The following is a 16,745-nucleotide window of genomic DNA, read 5'->3' on the forward strand; positions in this document are numbered from 1 at the left end:
AAGAGAGGAGGACAGCGTTTTCGAATTAGTTTTTCTACTAAATAAAATCGCGTAAACGCGCCTAGAGTGGTCGAAACATGGCCTGGGGACTCCGGACTACAATTTGCGCTAGTAATCCCGCAATGTTTACATATCACTTCAGTGTCCCTTTAATGGGTCATTTAGGTTTACTGTGGCAGAACAGACTCGCGAAATATTGTGAAGGCGTAAGCAGAAAATCGTGGTATAGAATCGTCATGTGGTGGCGACTTATTGTCAGTGGCCATACTAAAAAAAAAAAAAAGTCAGCTTGAGGTATCTAACGAGAGGTTGGGTGGTGATAAGGCGTTTGTCAACAGCTGTACAGCCTTCTTATCGAGCCGCTGATACTGGAGCTGTCAGCCGCACGTGAGAGCGGTGTTGTTTAGGCCATATCACGATGCAGTTACATCAATTTGAGGCGTCAAGTCGTATAGGTGTCGCCTTTATTGAACCCAACCTCTTATGGGCAAAGTCAGTGAGAAATACGGGTTGGAACGAGCAGCTGCGTTTAGAAAGGAAGCCACGAATGGAGATTTTTCTGAAGGACGGCAATTTTGCATTTCTTATGCGGACCAGAAAGCTGTGTGAGCCCCGTACGGATATTGAGCGACTGATGCGCGTTGTGAAACAACTGCCCGTTTACCTTTTTTTATTTTCCCGCCGGCGTTTCTTTGTTAGCAGACGTCATTGAAAGCGATGACTTTGCTCGCACCGAACGCATTTTTCACGCCGTCTTTTCTATGCGACCTATTGTGCCCGCACCGGGACCGTCGTGCGTCCTCTATATTCTTCAACAACCGTGGTTTGCTCGCGAAAATTGCCCTGTAAGATGATGCACGCGATTGGCCGCATATTCACAGACACGACAATCCCATGAACAATTTACAAAGGCGACCTAAGTTATATAATGCTCCATAGAAACTACTGGCAAAAAAACAAAAAAACTAAATCGGAGGTGGTACGTGTTTGGGGTAGGGGTAGAATAATTTTGCATTTCTTCTGGCGTGCAGATCTGCACTTCTGGCGTGCAGAACCAAGACAACCCGATCGTCCACGGGTCCCTGACCTGAGGACAGCTCAATAAATTTTTCTGAGGATACTCTCACAGAACAGCTCAATAAATGTTTCTACCACCTTCATTACCACCTCCCATTTACGTTTTATACTATAATACTCCCGCATTCAGCAGACCGCCGTATACTCCTGTCTCGAGACATGGTTGCGAAGCTCGTCTCGGCATGTCGAGGAAATTTTTCAAAGCAAAATTGTCCGTACTATCTTGCGATCTCCGTGTGAGCTATCAATGTGCTAACAACCGCAGGTATGGCGCATGCCCCGCAGTCTTTGTACATGGCGAGGCATGTCATTAACAGGTCTTGAATACTTTTAGGTCGCATATTAACTGAGAAAGAATACCGTATCCACTAATAAGTTTCAGGTTACACACTAACCCTGTTAGTGTGTAACCTCAAACTATATACACTTTGGAACGTGCCTCTTAAAACGTAAACCACATAACGGGTACTGGGTTGAAGTAACGCTATGGCATTGAAAAGACACGGTAGGAAAACGATTCTAAAGTGAAATCTTTTGTAACACATTGACTGTAGGAAAAAACAAAGCCCTAATAATTTGATGCCCACCAAGGCTGCGGTCCTGCCACACCTCAGCCCAGCGTTAGGTAGCAGATAACGAGCTCACGTACCTGTCATGGTAAAGATGCCGACAAAGATGCCTATGTTCCTGCCGGCGAGCATGACCTCGTCGGCGTCTCCCGGGTCGTTGCCTGAGGTCTTCTTGCTTTTGCGCCCCGCCCAGATGCCCACTACCAGGATGATGATGTAGAAGATCACCACGGACACCACGCCAGCTATGTTGATAGCCATGGGGACACGTCACTGGGTCGGAGGACCTCTGCGCGTCGATAGTCGCTGTTTCAGGAATCGGTGGAGCTCGTGCTGCAAAAGGACAGCGGACGGACGGCATCCGGTAAATTATCAACGTTTTAACCCAAAATGTGGCGCATACATGGCTGGTTGCCGCGAAAACATGTTTGCCAAGTCATTTATAATGGAATGAAGCGGTAATAAATCCATAGCCGGGCGTACACTATAAAACAATCCCGTAGTTCAGCTTCATCACAATGCATCCGAGTGACCATGCAGCCAGCCAGGCGAATTCGGACAATGACATCAACGTGCGTACTATTTGAACCAGAAATGTGATCTGCGCAGTGGCACTTCGCAACGCAGAATGTCATGCTTGTATTTTCGTGGTGCCACAGCACAGACCGAATTTTTTAGTCAATTCTTTGCGGGGCATCGTCATTCGCCGAATTGGGCAAGTTGGTGGCATGGACTGAACACTGAAGCCAGAACACAGCTTGTCTTATAATGTATACAGGCTCTGGCTGATCGTGCATCCGGCTCGTTCATCAGTATACATCGTGATCGGCTCGATCATTGTCAGGCTCAACACACATTGAAGACAAGGGAATGGAGTGGAATGGAGTGGAAGCCGTTGACGGTAAATGGGCTGGTGAGCGGACTGTGTTAGGCGCCGGGAATGCTAAGCCGACGAAGTGGTGTGCAAGCGTTCACCGTTAGCGTGGACGTGAAAAGGCCGCGGTTAGAGAAGAATGACGCCATCAAAGAAAGCGTTCCAGCAAACCAGAGCCGAGCCACGGAGCAAGAAATACTTCTTTCTCCGTGAGCCGAGCAAAGGGCAGTTGCACGCCCTGCCATATGAGAAGGGAGATTTGTGGCTGCAGAAAAACAACCTTAGATCTTCTAAGATTGGCCTAATCCTACCCCTAGTATTGTAAGCAGGCAGGAGTATTGTAATTGTAACTAGCCCCTCTTAAAACAAGCACTTCCTAGGTATGTGATTATAGGGTGTAAGAAGGTTTACGTTTGTGGTTCAATTCGCTGGAAATATACACCTAAGCTAGGTGCACGCCTTAGTGCACTCAAATCAATAATTGAAGCCACCCGGTGCATCTTGTATAGCCAACTAACATTTCGTCCACACGTGTTTTACAGGGAAGCTGTCGATGTCTTGGATCCAGTAGATTACTTCCGGCAACGGAGCGGTCTAGACAAGAATCGCACGTAAAATTAGCGCCTTTTTTCGGCGCCCACTAAAATTACTGGGATCGTAAAACTGTGTGCCACACCTTCCGAGTATGCGAAAAATTTCATACAAGAATAAGGAGAGGCCATACGGCCTTCATACGTTCGCAATACGGATTTTATTGCCCCTAAACAAGGTCTTTCTATAATGCAATTTGTTACGTGAAGCCGACTTTAAGGGGAAGCATGACAATCGATACAGGGAGTATGATCACAGAAAATGCACAAAAAGTCTCTAACTCTTGTGTTATCGAAATTATTCTGAAACAAATTATATAACCATTATCCGCTTAGATAATTCTATCATTACGCCAAGTTTTATTTACCTGTCCTAATTAGTTCGCAGCGACGTTGGAAACGTCCCAGAATTACCCTCTGCTGTCAATATATGGCCATCTAAGGAGGAAGTATGGTTACAGAAAACGGCTGTAAATGTTATTTTACCGGAACTATCCAGAAAAAAAATGTACATGGCAATTAGCCGCTAAGACGACGCTAACATTGCGCCCAAAAGCTTCGCTGGTCATCCTTTTTTACGGAGTGGAAGGGCACTGAATGTTTTTGTTCTGCGTTGGCGTCAGAATTACTTCACCGGCACTTGAAACTGTGGCATTCAATGCGCAGTGGCTGTTTAAAGGCAATGATTGCGTGACGCACGCGCGAAAAGATGCCTGAAGGTGTCAGACATAACCTCTATTTGTGGCAAAACGCATAGCAATTAAACCTAATTGAAAAAAAGATTAAATGACTTATTAAGAATTCTCCAAGTTCACTCAACCGAAATTACTGCATAACTGTATGTTTTCGAATATCAAAGTGAACTTGGCTGGTTTAAAGAAAAATGTTGGATATTTATTTGTCGTCGCTTGCATTATTTCGTGAATTCTCCAATTCCAACCCCCTTCCCCCCCCCTCCCCCCCCCAAAAAAAAAAGTTTCGCCAACCTTTCCGCGAAGACACATGTATCGAATCTTTAATTATGGACTCACTGACCGCACATGTACCGGCTCTATTGTATATTCTGTGTCGTAACAGCTTTGGGGAAGACGTAAAGGGCTGTCTCAGTACCCGCCGATTTTTTCTCGCAGTGAACTGGTCCCACAATTTAGTGTGTCGTTCAGGAAGGCTCTAGTTACGTGAAAAAGTCAGAATGCCAAAGACTACACAAGCAGACATGCCTTCGACTGCAAGTTATAGATCACAAACGGCAAAGAAGACGCAGTGTATGCCACCGCAAGCCATCTCCAAGAAATTAGGGGGATAATTGAGTGTCAGTACCATACATCGAAGAAGATAGCTATTTTGCCGGTAAAAAAATTGTTGATAATTAATTTCCGGTAAAAGACGTCCATTCAAAAAATAATAATAATGTCAATGCAATGATGGTGGTTTGCAGGCGAGTTCCCTCATTATTGCGTGAGCAATAGACGGGCACGTCGGCGAAAATCTTCACCGATCTGCCCGCAGGGCGAAGGAACATACAACGAAAGAGCGCGTGGCTGCGGTGGCGCCGTCTTCGGTCCGCTGCAGAAGTTGCGAGGAAGACGTCAAGTCGAAGCGCGACTCGCCCATTGCTTCGTCCGACGCGCGAGCCACGCGCCGTCTCGACGAGTACCATGGCTCCAGTCGCCGCTTGTACGCGCTGTAAAATTGAGCGTGCACTGCGTGCAGGGCCACAAAGGAGGAAGTGATTGGAATGGCGGCGAAGAAATGCCGACAGCGGCGGGCAAGAAAAAGAGCGACAGGCAGCCAATTCCGCTGCTAAAGCGAGGAAACGCGGGCGCCGAGAAGGTTCGAGCGCTAAAGACGGTTGTCACAGTATACGAGGCACGGCTGACGAGCCGACCTTCACGTTACCGAGGGAGAGGTAAGAGGTACTCACGCATTTAAGATCCACCAAAGGATTTTAAATTATTTTTTGTAACGTTAGTTGAAGCGATGTTTTACTGTACGCAGTTATTACAACAACTCCTAAATATCTTTAGCTTATGTCCATCAAGTCAGCATTTCTTCGGTGTTCGGCCCACCTAATCAGTGCTCGGCCCACCTAATAAATTTGCTTTTCAACACGAAAGTGTTTCATGCCTGGATACACGACCTTTTCACCGACGTCATATCCGTCAACGGAAGTGACGCCAGAACCACGAAGGAAGTGGCCTGTAAACGGTGCACCACTGCATACCGGGGTTTCTTGCGGGGAAGCAATCTTTAGTACTAAAGAGTACGTTATACTATGGGTTGTTCGTTTTCGGGTTTTATATTTTAACACGAAAGTGTTTTATGCCGGGATACACCAAAATGTCACTGCCTTCATATCCGTCACGGAAATGACGCCAGTGGAAGCGACCGAAGCGACCCGCCAGGAGGACGTCGCTCTCCAAGCACACCCAAAAGGCAGCCGCGGATCCGCAAATCATGCTCATTTCGCTGCAGATTTCGTGGCACATTTTACTTTCTTGTTTTACCGATTCCTATGACAGAGGAATCGACCAGTTTTTTTTTTCTTCAGGCGCGTCTCGTGAAAATTAAAAAAAAAAAACGTAGTCGTAAACGCGCACATCGTCGAGAGAGATATACAAACAGATGCCAAGCATTATTGTTTAATCCCATCATGTGACGTTGAGGGCTATGTTAACCCAACCTTAAGGGGACCCTGCAACACTTGTGATAAACGCTTTCACTATTTTCTTCGCACCTGGAAGCACTGCGAAAGCTATAGTTATCTCCAGCACGCAGCGACACTGCAGTATTTGCTTGTCGCAGCAGATACGCCTTCCGTTTCTGCTTTACTTTTGTAGCTTTCTTTTTTGGATGGCTGTAGAATGCCTTCATTGCCTCAACTGAACAAAAGCCGGCCAATAGCCACAACACCGCTGTAATGACGTGATTACAGTGGTCAAAGAACGCCAAGACCAGGAAAGAGAGAAAAATCTTTTGAGCAAGTTTTTAAGACATCTGATGGGCATGGAGCAGTAATTTCTGGCTGAGGTGCTTTGCGACCCCTTATTCTAAGTACTGGATGTGTTGGTTGGCTGCGTTCTTCAAGCATTTAAGATTTAGAAAAAAATTGAAAAAGAAAGCGTTGCAGGGTCCCTTTAAAGTTGTTGATCTCAGCCTCGTAGTTTGAATTTCGTTCGACCGACTACGCTGAGTGCTTCAACCATGCTAAAAATTGCGCATTAATGCGAAGGAGTGGTGTTAAGGGACGGCCCGGACTATTTGATCTGCCCTCCGACCCGCTGCGAATGCATCTTTTAAGTACCAATAATGGCCGATAATTTGGGTAAATACCAAAACGTTGCGTTTTAAATAACCCGTTTAAAGTTTAAATGCTGCTCTATATGAGCCCTCTACAACTTCTCATCTTAAAAATGATGCCCAACAAACTGCCGACATTTCACTCTTGTTGCAGCTTCTACATTACAACTATATTTTGCTTCCTGAATTACCTCCATGACACAGAGCGAATAAACCCTGTATGGCTAAAAATAAGTATATTTCTTTTCTTGCGTATACCTGCATTGCTTTATTCACTGTTTCGTTTGAGAGATATGGGACGTTAATACATGAACTGCGTCATTCAATTGATTCCCCTTGGAGATTCTGAAAGAGCGTTTACCAAATCTCCCTTGCCTAATGTTCTGGCCTTCGCAGTTTTGTGCGCCGGTCGCGAGATTCGTGCCCGGATGAATTTTATTTTCCGGCACTTTGTTATTTTGTACGGACAGTCGTGGGTTGAGAGGTGTCAAGGCGCATATATATCGTTTCCATTTCGACCGGCTGGTGAAGAGTCTGCACTACGCGGATAAAGGAGCCCGCAGGGGAACGAAGCCATGATCCATGGATTCCGGGGGAAAATTGGCGGATCCCACGCGAGGTGGGAATCGACGTGACGCAACATATCCTGCCTGGGGTAGAATGAACTGGCGAGGGACTTTATTTTAGAGGGCTGTTGTGCTTCGCGGAGTCGTTGATTATTGAGAACGGTGAGCCGTGACGAGTTCCTAGAGAAATACAAAGCGTGAATTTTAGCATTTAAATCTCCCCCATGGTGAAGGCGCCACCATTTCCAGGCGGAGAAAGCGTGAGACACGCAGGAACTGAGACCCCCCCCCCCCCCCCACCTTCTAAGTAGCGGTCCGAAGAAGCAACCGTTATTACACGTAATTTCGCCACGCCGCCCTCTCACCCCTTCTCTCCCCACCCCCCCCTCCCCCCCCCCCGGCCCCCCGACCGCGATCGCTTATTGGGCTCCGTAAGGACTATAAGCGGAGGCTAGCTAGTGTTGTTGGGTTCAGGATAAAACCCAGCAGCTCGGGGTGCCACAAAACAACGGCAGGTTCCTCCAAACCTGGCCGAAGAGCCAAAGAAAGCTTCGCTTCAGAACAGGGAACCGGTCGTTTGAAAATCAGAACAGAGTGAAGGCAACTTTCCCGCAAAGACGGACAGAAAGTATCGGGAGTTAAGCGTTTGCGGACTTTGCCAAGGTCTGCCGCGCAGGCAGCGGTGTGCTTTGCCCGGGGTCCTGCCCTTTTGTACGGGTGAACTTGCGGCACTTACTTCGGAAGAATCAGTGCGCCGCCGGAGTTGCTTCAGATCCCTGCGAAAGTATTGAAGGACTCTGCTACGAGCAACGGCTCTGCTGCGGCCAAGGGAGACCTGACGCCGCCTCCGTACGGGCTCTCGGCACTCCCAGAGCGGATTCACTGTACCCCTCGCAAAGAAAGTCCTTTCCCTCTTTACTCAACAAGTTGTCGCGTTCGAAACGTGTCCCTTAATAGCTTATTTTTTTCTTTCCGAATCTGAGATCTCCACCATCCCATGCCTGAAGTGTGTTAGTTCATATCTTCTCTATGTACCGTTTTTTTTTTTGCGCGTGCATTTTACCATGGTCATATCGGACGACCTCTGTTTAGTCGTTATTTAGACCCGCCATTTCCTTCGTTTTTCTTTTCTCAATCCTAATGAATTGTCAAGTGTTTGTGCGTACAGATTGACCAGCTGCTGTCCACGATTAGTTTGGTTACGGCTTATGATTTATAATTATTTTTGTTGATTTAAATTAAATGTTCACATCGTTTAATTTCGGCTTGTCTTCCCTGTCATGCCTCTGGTCAGTGGCTAAGTGAGCGTCTACGGCACTGCCGGGGAGCGCGTAACGCTTTCCTCTTCCCATTCTCGCGCGGGTGGGAGTTTCTGGTCACCCTTCCTGCCCCCTACCTTGGTTTCGGATGGTGCATGGCCGGTGGCATATAGGTCTTAATTACGTTGATTAAGGGAGCTGCCGCCGTACCATCAGCCCCCCTAACATTCGTTACTTTTGACAGCACGTCTAATGGTTTAACATTTCATTTTACATTGAGAAGAAATTGGTGCTATAAACATTATTGGCCATAAATTAGGCATTTAGCCCTTGACAAAAGAGCACAGGACAGAGTAAAATGGACGCGTTCCCAGCCAAAATTTTCGCGGCATTCATGATGAAAGCTCCGATAATTCGGAAATTAGTTACAATTCCCCGCTGCCGGAGGTGCACCTATAGCTAATATGAACTCAGCCTTCGACTCCACGATTATAGCGGTAATTTAAAAGAGAGAAACCATTTTTTAGGGATGCATCCGTGATACTAAATGAAGCAAGGACTGCTAAACGAAAACAATGCTGCTAATAATAGCATTCCTTCTGTCACTGTAATAAGAATTGTTACGCTGGGAAGCAGCGAGCGCATATAAACGGAATCCCAGCATAGAACCGGAATCGGGACATGAGCGTGTATGCAGAGCACTCATTACACAAACAACTATCATGGTTTCAGAAGTTACAACAGCGCACGTGAGAAAGTGCCATTCAAGCCAGTTATCGATTGATACCAGAAAGCAGAACGGAAAAACGACGTCGTTCAGTATCCGAGTTTCGCTCATTTAGCCTCTGACGTAATTCTGGCCTCGCGTTCGTCACGGTCGCACGTTGTTACCTAATTCGCCGGCCGGCACTTGGTGAATTCAGCGGGGGGAGATTTAGCTTCCTCCTGGAATTCGCGGATGGGTCCGCACTCGCAGTTTTCCGCGCCAGTAAAGGGCAGAGTTACTGACGTGGCCGCGACCTTTCTGTTAAGATGCGAGAGAGAGAGATGAGACCAAGCGCACTGAAGGAAGAAATTCAGATGTCAGATTCGGTCACGTGTAAGGGCCACTCGTAATTCGAGGGCCACCACTAAAGCAACGAAAAAGAGGGAAACTAAAAGCGCCTTTAGACCAAATTTCCAGATCGCGTCTTCGCTAAACATGGATTCCTGATAAAGCCACTCCTCGTTCGTATTCCGCATCCATTCCTCCCATTGATTCGCCCAACTGTACCGACGAAAGACGAATAACGGTGGTCGCGCTCCAAATTACTAGAAAAATTATTTCCCCATCCATTTTTTTCATTCCTGAGCAGCAAGCGACCCGGAGCGTGGCATTTATAGACACCTATTTGCAGCCTCGGCCTGAAGAACGACATTTTTCTACAGCTAGGGCCGTACGAGTGGAGCTATTAGCCGGAACCGCGACAAGGACAAAGGCACAGGCCACCGGAGAAGCGGCTGCGTGGGCAGCACTGCGGCATAGGCGTCCACAGCCCCGAGAGCCGCCGGCCGGGGCCCCCAGGGGCAGCGACTCTCGGGGCCGCGGGGGGTTTCTTACTCGGCGTGAGCGGCGAGGCGCGGGCCCGAGGGGAGCTGGGCGGCGGTGTCCACTAGCAGGGCCCCACCAGCGTCGTCGGTCAGCAGGTCGGCGTGTCTCGCGGCTGGGCGCTACCAGTGGCCGGCGAACGGGGAATGGCGCCGGCAACTGTCTCCCCAGCGCAGGCTAGTACGTTTCGATGGGAAGTTTCGCAGCCTGCAACGTGTGGCAATCATCTAACACACCCAGCGGAGTGGTTCCGAGACGTCTGGTGGATGGCTGGCTCCCCTCGGGTCGCTGGCTTCCCCCCGTCCCGGACAGCTCGCAATGGCCCGGTGCCGTCGTGCTGCCCGCGGCCTTCCTTCACGGGCGCCGGGTTCGATCTATGCGGTGGGCCGCGGCGGCCGCCATTGGCCAGTCGCCATCGACCGCGCCGACAAAAGCGCGCAGCGGGCCAATGGCGACTCTCGCACGTCACTGCTGACGTCGTTGCCCTCGCAATTGCTTTTCTTTGTCCGCGCTTCTTGGCGGGAAAAGAAGCGCGTTTTTGGGGAGCCGGCTCCATTCCGCTTAGTTCGTTTCAATGTGCGCACGATTTTCTCCCTACGCAAATAGGAAGACCACCGACCTCGCTTTGCTTCTACTCTCAAGTCGTCTGTTACGTCTCCACCGAGTCTCCACGACGCCCACGCCGGAGGGAAAGGCGCTTCGAAAGCGACATAAAGGTTTCAGCTTCGCAATCGACCCTTCGTTCCCGTAAAATTCTTGCTGGTAGGCTTGCGACCTTCAGAGGCCCGACCGAGTCGTCTCTACGAAAACAAATCGCCTCTAGAGCTCATCTCTGCTCCGCGCAGAAGGTACTTTGGGACGCTGCTGAAAGCGACTCGAGGTAGAGGAGGCGGGGAACGGCGACACGTCCCCTTGCGCCGTCATGCATCCCGCTTCCCGAAAGCTGAACCCTTCAAAGGAAAAGCAACGGCTGCGGGCATCTTGGTGAGCCGGAGTGACGGAAATAGCAAGAACAGTACAGACAATAACGAAATAAAGAATTAGGAAACTGCTCCCCGAAGGTCAAGTAGCTTCATCGTTTCCTCTTTTGAGATTTATGCATTATGCGGTTTGATTTTTCGTCGGGTCTGTTATTTTTTCTGGGGCTCTTGTTACACGCACGTTCCATTCGCGGTGTGTTTACAGGTCCCAACCAATATCAGAGAATGGGATAAAGTTCAGATTAATTGGCTTAATTAGCTGAAACTCCCAATTTTTAAGTGATTATTTTTGGTTCCTCACTCCCACGGAACGAATGTTCATCTCAAAGTCTGATGGACGCAGCTCGTTGCGAAAAAACAAAAAATCTGCTGGGATTTATCAAGCCTACAGGTTTCAGTTTTCGCTGCATGAGCAACCGAAACAAACTGTTCCAGCACGTGATGAACAATGGCTAAAAAACGAGACAGGGAGCATGTGACATTGACAGACGTCTGTTACCGCGGTGGTGTGCCGTCCTCCCCAGCTTGCCTTTGTTCTCGCTTCGCAGGCTCTGTCGCTCGCAGCGGTGTAGCCCCTTCAGGGCATGATTCGGGTGCGTGTACACGTTCAAAATCCCGCCGCCACGCCAGTGAGGCCAACATTTGACGCACACTGCCTCGAAATAGCCTTGCTCTTTTGTGTTAGTTTTTCTAAACAACACTTTCAAAAGATCGATAAGCGCGATATCTCTTGTGTGTGGCGGGCCTTCAACAACAACAACAATAAAAAAATGGCAGCATCTCCTCTTCGTGGATGATGGTGAGGGTGCGGAGTACGGGGACTCGAAATGACATCCAAGTTGCGCCCAAAGTGACATCCGATTTGCGCCCCGACCGTCATTCGATTTGAGCCGTGAGTTGCACCTTGATTATTCCCTAACTGAAACTGCAACTCACGCCTCAAATCGAATTTCGCTTGATTTTCGCTTGACGGTGGTGTGCGCACGGATGGACGCGGGCGGACATTGAGAGGTCCTAAGGTACTCCACACCGGTACAGGCGAGGGAGTAAGCCGTTTCACTCTCCGGTACTAAATCACGTACGGTAGTAGCCTAATGGGTAAGACAACGGACACTAATTCTGTCTGGTCTACCAGACACAGGCTCGAATCCTGCCGGTGCCTGCGTGATTTTTTGCGATTGTAAAAGCTATGCGCACGGACGGGGACGGACTTTATGCGGTCCTAAGGTACTCCGCACCTAAAACTATCATTGGAATTTCCTTCATCCAGGAAGCTAAACGTAAACTTCCTAGCGAAATCGCGCAACCATCCTCGGCGACGCGAGAACTGTCAGCAGCATTAATTACTTGACGGTCAGATGTTGGCATTTCCTTCATCCAGGAAGCTAAACGTAAACTTTCTAGCGAAATTGCGAAACCGTCCTCGTCGACGCGAGGACTGTCAGCAGCCTTACTTGACGGTCAGATGTGCGATAGTGGTGGTGGTACAAACGTTATATTTTGGGCCGAAACGAAGATGGTTGACCCGTTCCTCAGTCCAGGAGGCGTTGTTCAAGCGGGGCCAGTTACGCCGTTTGAAAAAAAGCCGCCCGCATCTTCCCACGGGGGGAACTCGAGTAAATGCGTCGCATCTGCTCGAGTCAAGCAAAGCGTCACGTCAAGCGAAAGCCAAGCAAAGACGCCCTTGACTGAATTCCGAACGCGCGCTCCGCCGCTTATATACGTTGAGGGGACTGCGTAAGCCGGTCCCAGTCGACGACGTTGGCGTACTTGTAAAGCGGCGTGGACTCTAGGTGTTTGAGCCAACCACGGATGTTGCTTGGCCGGAGAACGGCACACCGGTTATATGCGCAGCGCGCCCGAAGGAGAGGAAACCGCGGAAGAGAGAGTACTGCACATGCGCCGGCCCAAGCGCGTCTGCCGCGGTTATGACGCAACGTGCCGCGGCTATGACGCAACACAATCCAACACAATCCACTTTAATCCAATCCAATCCAAATCCAATCCAAGCCAAGACAATCCAAGCCAAGCCAATCCAATCCAATCCAATCCAATCCAATCCAATGCCCCTCGCGAGAGAGTGTTCGCTTTCGCCTCGACTCGACGCGCATGCGCAGTGAGCGTGCGGACTACGGACGCCAACGCGGGTGACATCGTGAGTTACTGAAATGCTCTGCATTTAAAATTCTCTGCGCTGAAGAAACCAAAGTTACAGAGCCAGTGGGGCTCGCTCATGCTAGTGATGCTGCAACTTCATGCTTCTGTCCATACAAGCGTGGCCCAAATAGCATGCCCGTCACGTGGACCCTTCAGTTTTGTAGGCGAAGTGGCAGGCTCAAGATTACTGATACAATTTTTCGAGACAATACCCTTTCTTGGGCTACTTTAGGTGAAAATATCGGTCTTTCTATATGTCTGTCGTCTGTATGTCTGTCTGTCTTTTTATTTAGCCGACATGCCAACAGTTAAAACGAGTCTTGTTCGAGACGCTATCATATTCAAAGCCTGTCACAACTACTGGATCGGGTGGCAAAGTTCATACTTGTCAATATTGTTGAGCAAAAATGAAACATCAGGCATACTTGATGCAAGAAATCAATACATAAATGGCATTTGCACTATTATTTCAAGTCGTTTTTTGCAATAGCAAATAAAAAATACGCCTTTGAAAAATGTTTTGACCTCAAAGTACAAAAGACGCTCGCGGCACCCCCTCGTGGCAATGTTACAAGCAATGGTACAACCATAGAGTCGCCGTCGTTGTAATAAAGCTAAATGAAAGGTATAGTGCAAGCCTATGCACAAGCGTCAAGCTACGAATAGCTGTTTTATTTCTTGGGAGCGTCCGCTTTGACCTTCAGCGGTGTGTGGTATATGATCCAGTGTGAGCGTCACAGCCAATGGTAAGTTAGGTGCCGTTTTGATACTGCAGACGCCAACGCTGGATTTCTCGCCCAACTGGCAGTCTGATGCTTCCGCATTAATAAAACAAATGAAAGCCCCGCAACGCAGATGCTTCGAAGCAGTAGCGCGCGCTGCAATTGCGCAGCGGGGGAACGTGATGCCACCTCCAGAGAGCAGTGTGCAGTAAAGAAGACTCATAGAGTTTCTTAGTAAGTATACTAGAGAGCAAACTGCGCCTGGTAAGCCATGTCGTCGTGGGGGTTCATGGGAAGACCCCCCTTTTTGGCTTGGGCTTGGCATGACAGTTGGATTCTTAAGCGGTTTTTGGGATTTGCTTTCTTCACTATGCAATAACACGTTTACGAGCTACAAGGAAGCCGAAATCCTGCCTGTTCTGCGGCAGCCGTGTTCGTTGAAACATCAGGCAGTACGTGATCGCACCTGACGTTGCTCATGCCGCAGTCGAAGGACGTATGACTGAGCGGGTAATATGCCGCCGCGAAATTTGTAGCCGACGAAAAGAAGAAACAAAACGTACTTTGACGAAGACAAGATATGACAGATACGGGCGCTTGTATGAGTCCTATCTTGTCATCATCCACGACTGTTTAACGCCACGTTTTCTTGTTAAACTAGCTGACGGTCAGTCCACTGGTTCACCACGAAGGCAAAGTTTGCCTAGGCACGCTCAAAAAACTTTCCAAACTCTTCAAACAACTTATTATTTGAAATAATGGTGAAATTTAAAAAAATGAGAGTCTCTAATGAGTCCCCCCCCCCCCCTCCCCAACTATTAACATTGTTCGTAACTGCAACCTTGGCCTGCGGAATAGCAGGCACAACCGTCGCGGCAAAAATACGCTTTACTTCCTTTTTCCTTAGTTTAAAACAGCCTGGTTTTATTTTCCACATACATAATTGCACACTTCGCGTTTTTGTGGCACCTCATTTAAATTTGCGGTCACTAAAACGTTTAAATCCAAGCCAATGGTGAAACTCAGGTGAGCGCAATGTATAATGGCGGCCCATGACGACACAGACAGCCTTGACGTGAGCCGCATAGACACTAGCGCCAGATTCCTCTCTAGTGTATATTGTAAGAAACTCTATGGGGAGACTGGAGGGTGACGCAGGTATCCTCTGTCCTCGCCCAGTGGCACAGCAGTCATTCGCAATCCAGGGCGCCCTTCGCGGCACACCGCCGCACTGACTGCCGGCGCTCCGATGAATGGCGGCGCCCACAATGCCGGCACGTGCGTTCGGCGCCAACTCCATCTCCAGAATTCAATTGCACGTTAATGCTTTCGCCTCCACAACTCATAAGAAGTGCTTAAGTGTTCTCGGACTTTTGACAAAACCTGTACCTTGTAGGTACAGGTTTTGTCAAAACATGTACGTATACGATATACGATACCGCTACAGCGCATATACAAAGGATCCTCGTATAGGATCCTTGATATATGTGCTCTTCACGTATGAAGCCAGTCCAATCGTCAATGGTAAGATTCGATGCTTACAGCCGCTCTCGAACAAGCATGGACCAAGATGTTTGTGCACACACCATCGCCATGACTTGGTCCAGCATAAAAATTACTCCCACCTCCCCTCGCGGGAACCCCTGTGTAGATGCGACGCATAGGGGCTTCCGTTGTTGTTTCCGTTAGGTTGATTCTCCCATCGCGTGAAACGTGCCGTGAACACCATGCCGCGGCTGTGACGCAACACAATCCAACACAATCCACTTTAATCCAATCCAAATCCAATCCAATCCAATCCAAGCCAAGCCAATCCAATCGAATCCAATCCAATGCCCCTCGCGAGAGAGTGTTCGCTATCGGAGAGGAGAGGGGGTGAGCGGCGGAGAGCGCAGCTCGCGCGACGAGGAGAATGGGGGAGGGGTGTGGACGGACAACGACAACGCCGTATGGAGGGACAAGGCGAGTGAATGAGATGCCGTCGCATCTAAAAATACTAAAAGCTTCTAGGAGGGTAGCTCATTCAGAATTTGAGAGAGAGAGAGAGAGAGAGAGAGAGAGAGAGAGAGAGAGAGAGAGAGAGAGAGAGAGAGAGAGAGAGAGAGAGAGAGAGAGAGAGAGAGAGAGAGAGAGAGAGAGAGAGAGAGATGAAAACTGGCGATGTCAGCCGAGCTAAGATGCCTGGCTTGCTACGCCAGATGAATGCTATGACGATGATGATTTTAATGATGAAGAGGAGTACATATGATTTTAACTAATTACAAAGTCTGATCAAGTCTTGTGTCTTTTAGGTACGCCAATAAGGCTTTCGTTGCACGAGCGGCACGTTTGGAAGAATTCCAAGGACCTAATACGTCCCTCAGTTCTAGTCCTACGGAGAGCGGCCGGCCCAGTGACACTGCGAGATGCACTCTTTATGTAGTAAAGCGCGCACAGTCACAAATGAGGTGTTGGAGATCTTCCCGCACACCACACTGTGGGCACAGAGGCGAGGTGGACTGGTTGATTTTGTAGCAGTAGTATCGCGTGTAGGCGACGTGCAACCGCATGCGGTGCAGTACTGCTTTATCATGCTTGGATAGTCCAGGCGGCATCTTAAAATTACAATGCGGGTCGATAGAGTAGAGGGGCGCGTAATGACGAGATGCGCCTGCCCAAAGCGATCGCTGCATGCTCCATGCCACACTGGATGCAAGGGCTGAAGCATCTTTGCGAGAAAATGGTACCGGTATTTTTGATCCATGTTGGTCATGCGCTGTGGATGCTGCAACGTCAGCCTTCACATTTCCAGTTATCCCGCAATGGGCAGGGAGCCACTGAAGTGCTATTTGATGGTGCGCTTGCAGAGCTTGAAGATGCAAAGCTTCACCATTTGTGCAAGCTGCAATGATGGGCGCATTTCCCCACTGTGATACCTTTGGGCATATTAGGCAGCTAAATAAACACGGTTACGCTTCATGGAATTGAGAATCGCAAAACCGGGCAAGGTAAAGACGCCAACGAAGAATGGGTAGCGGTGGACGAAAGAAGAGAAGTGATACTTGGCCACACACAGTGAGAGGC

At 48.9% G+C, this 16,745-nt stretch overlaps 1 protein-coding gene and 1 long non-coding RNA gene across 3 annotated transcripts in view; one reads left to right on the forward strand and one right to left on the reverse strand.

The window, feature by feature from the left end:
• The window catches only part of LOC144145976 (high-affinity choline transporter 1-like), a 118,761-nt gene that overhangs the window by 68,826 nt on the left and 33,190 nt on the right, over positions 1 to 16,745 (reverse strand). The window contains exons 1-2 of one of the 2 annotated variants that reach the window (XM_077677871.1): positions 9,836 to 10,191; positions 1,727 to 1,979 (exon numbers count right to left, since the gene is read on the reverse strand). In XM_077677871.1, the coding sequence (XP_077533997.1) occupies positions 1,727 to 1,907 (181 nt within the window). In that variant the 5' untranslated portion in view covers positions 1,908 to 1,979; positions 9,836 to 10,191. Of the gene's footprint in view, positions 1 to 1,726; positions 1,980 to 9,835; positions 10,192 to 16,745 lie in introns of those variants that run through there. The other variant, XM_077677861.1, reaches the window with a different exon arrangement.
• LOC144145987 (uncharacterized) overlaps positions 1,879 to 16,745 on the forward strand; it is a 180,535-nt gene continuing 165,668 nt past the window's right edge. Inside the window, exon 1 of the long non-coding RNA XR_013317637.1 lies at positions 1,879 to 2,010. This is a non-coding gene — a long non-coding RNA (uncharacterized LOC144145987). The remainder of the gene's footprint in view (positions 2,011 to 16,745) is intronic.

Source organism: Haemaphysalis longicornis, unplaced genomic scaffold (genome assembly GCF_048455015.1).
Source record: "Haemaphysalis longicornis isolate Haplotype H1 unplaced genomic scaffold, Haemaphysalis longicornis Haplotype H1 scaffold_1, whole genome shotgun sequence".
Classification (NCBI taxonomy): domain Eukaryota; kingdom Metazoa; phylum Arthropoda; class Arachnida; order Ixodida; family Ixodidae; genus Haemaphysalis; species Haemaphysalis longicornis.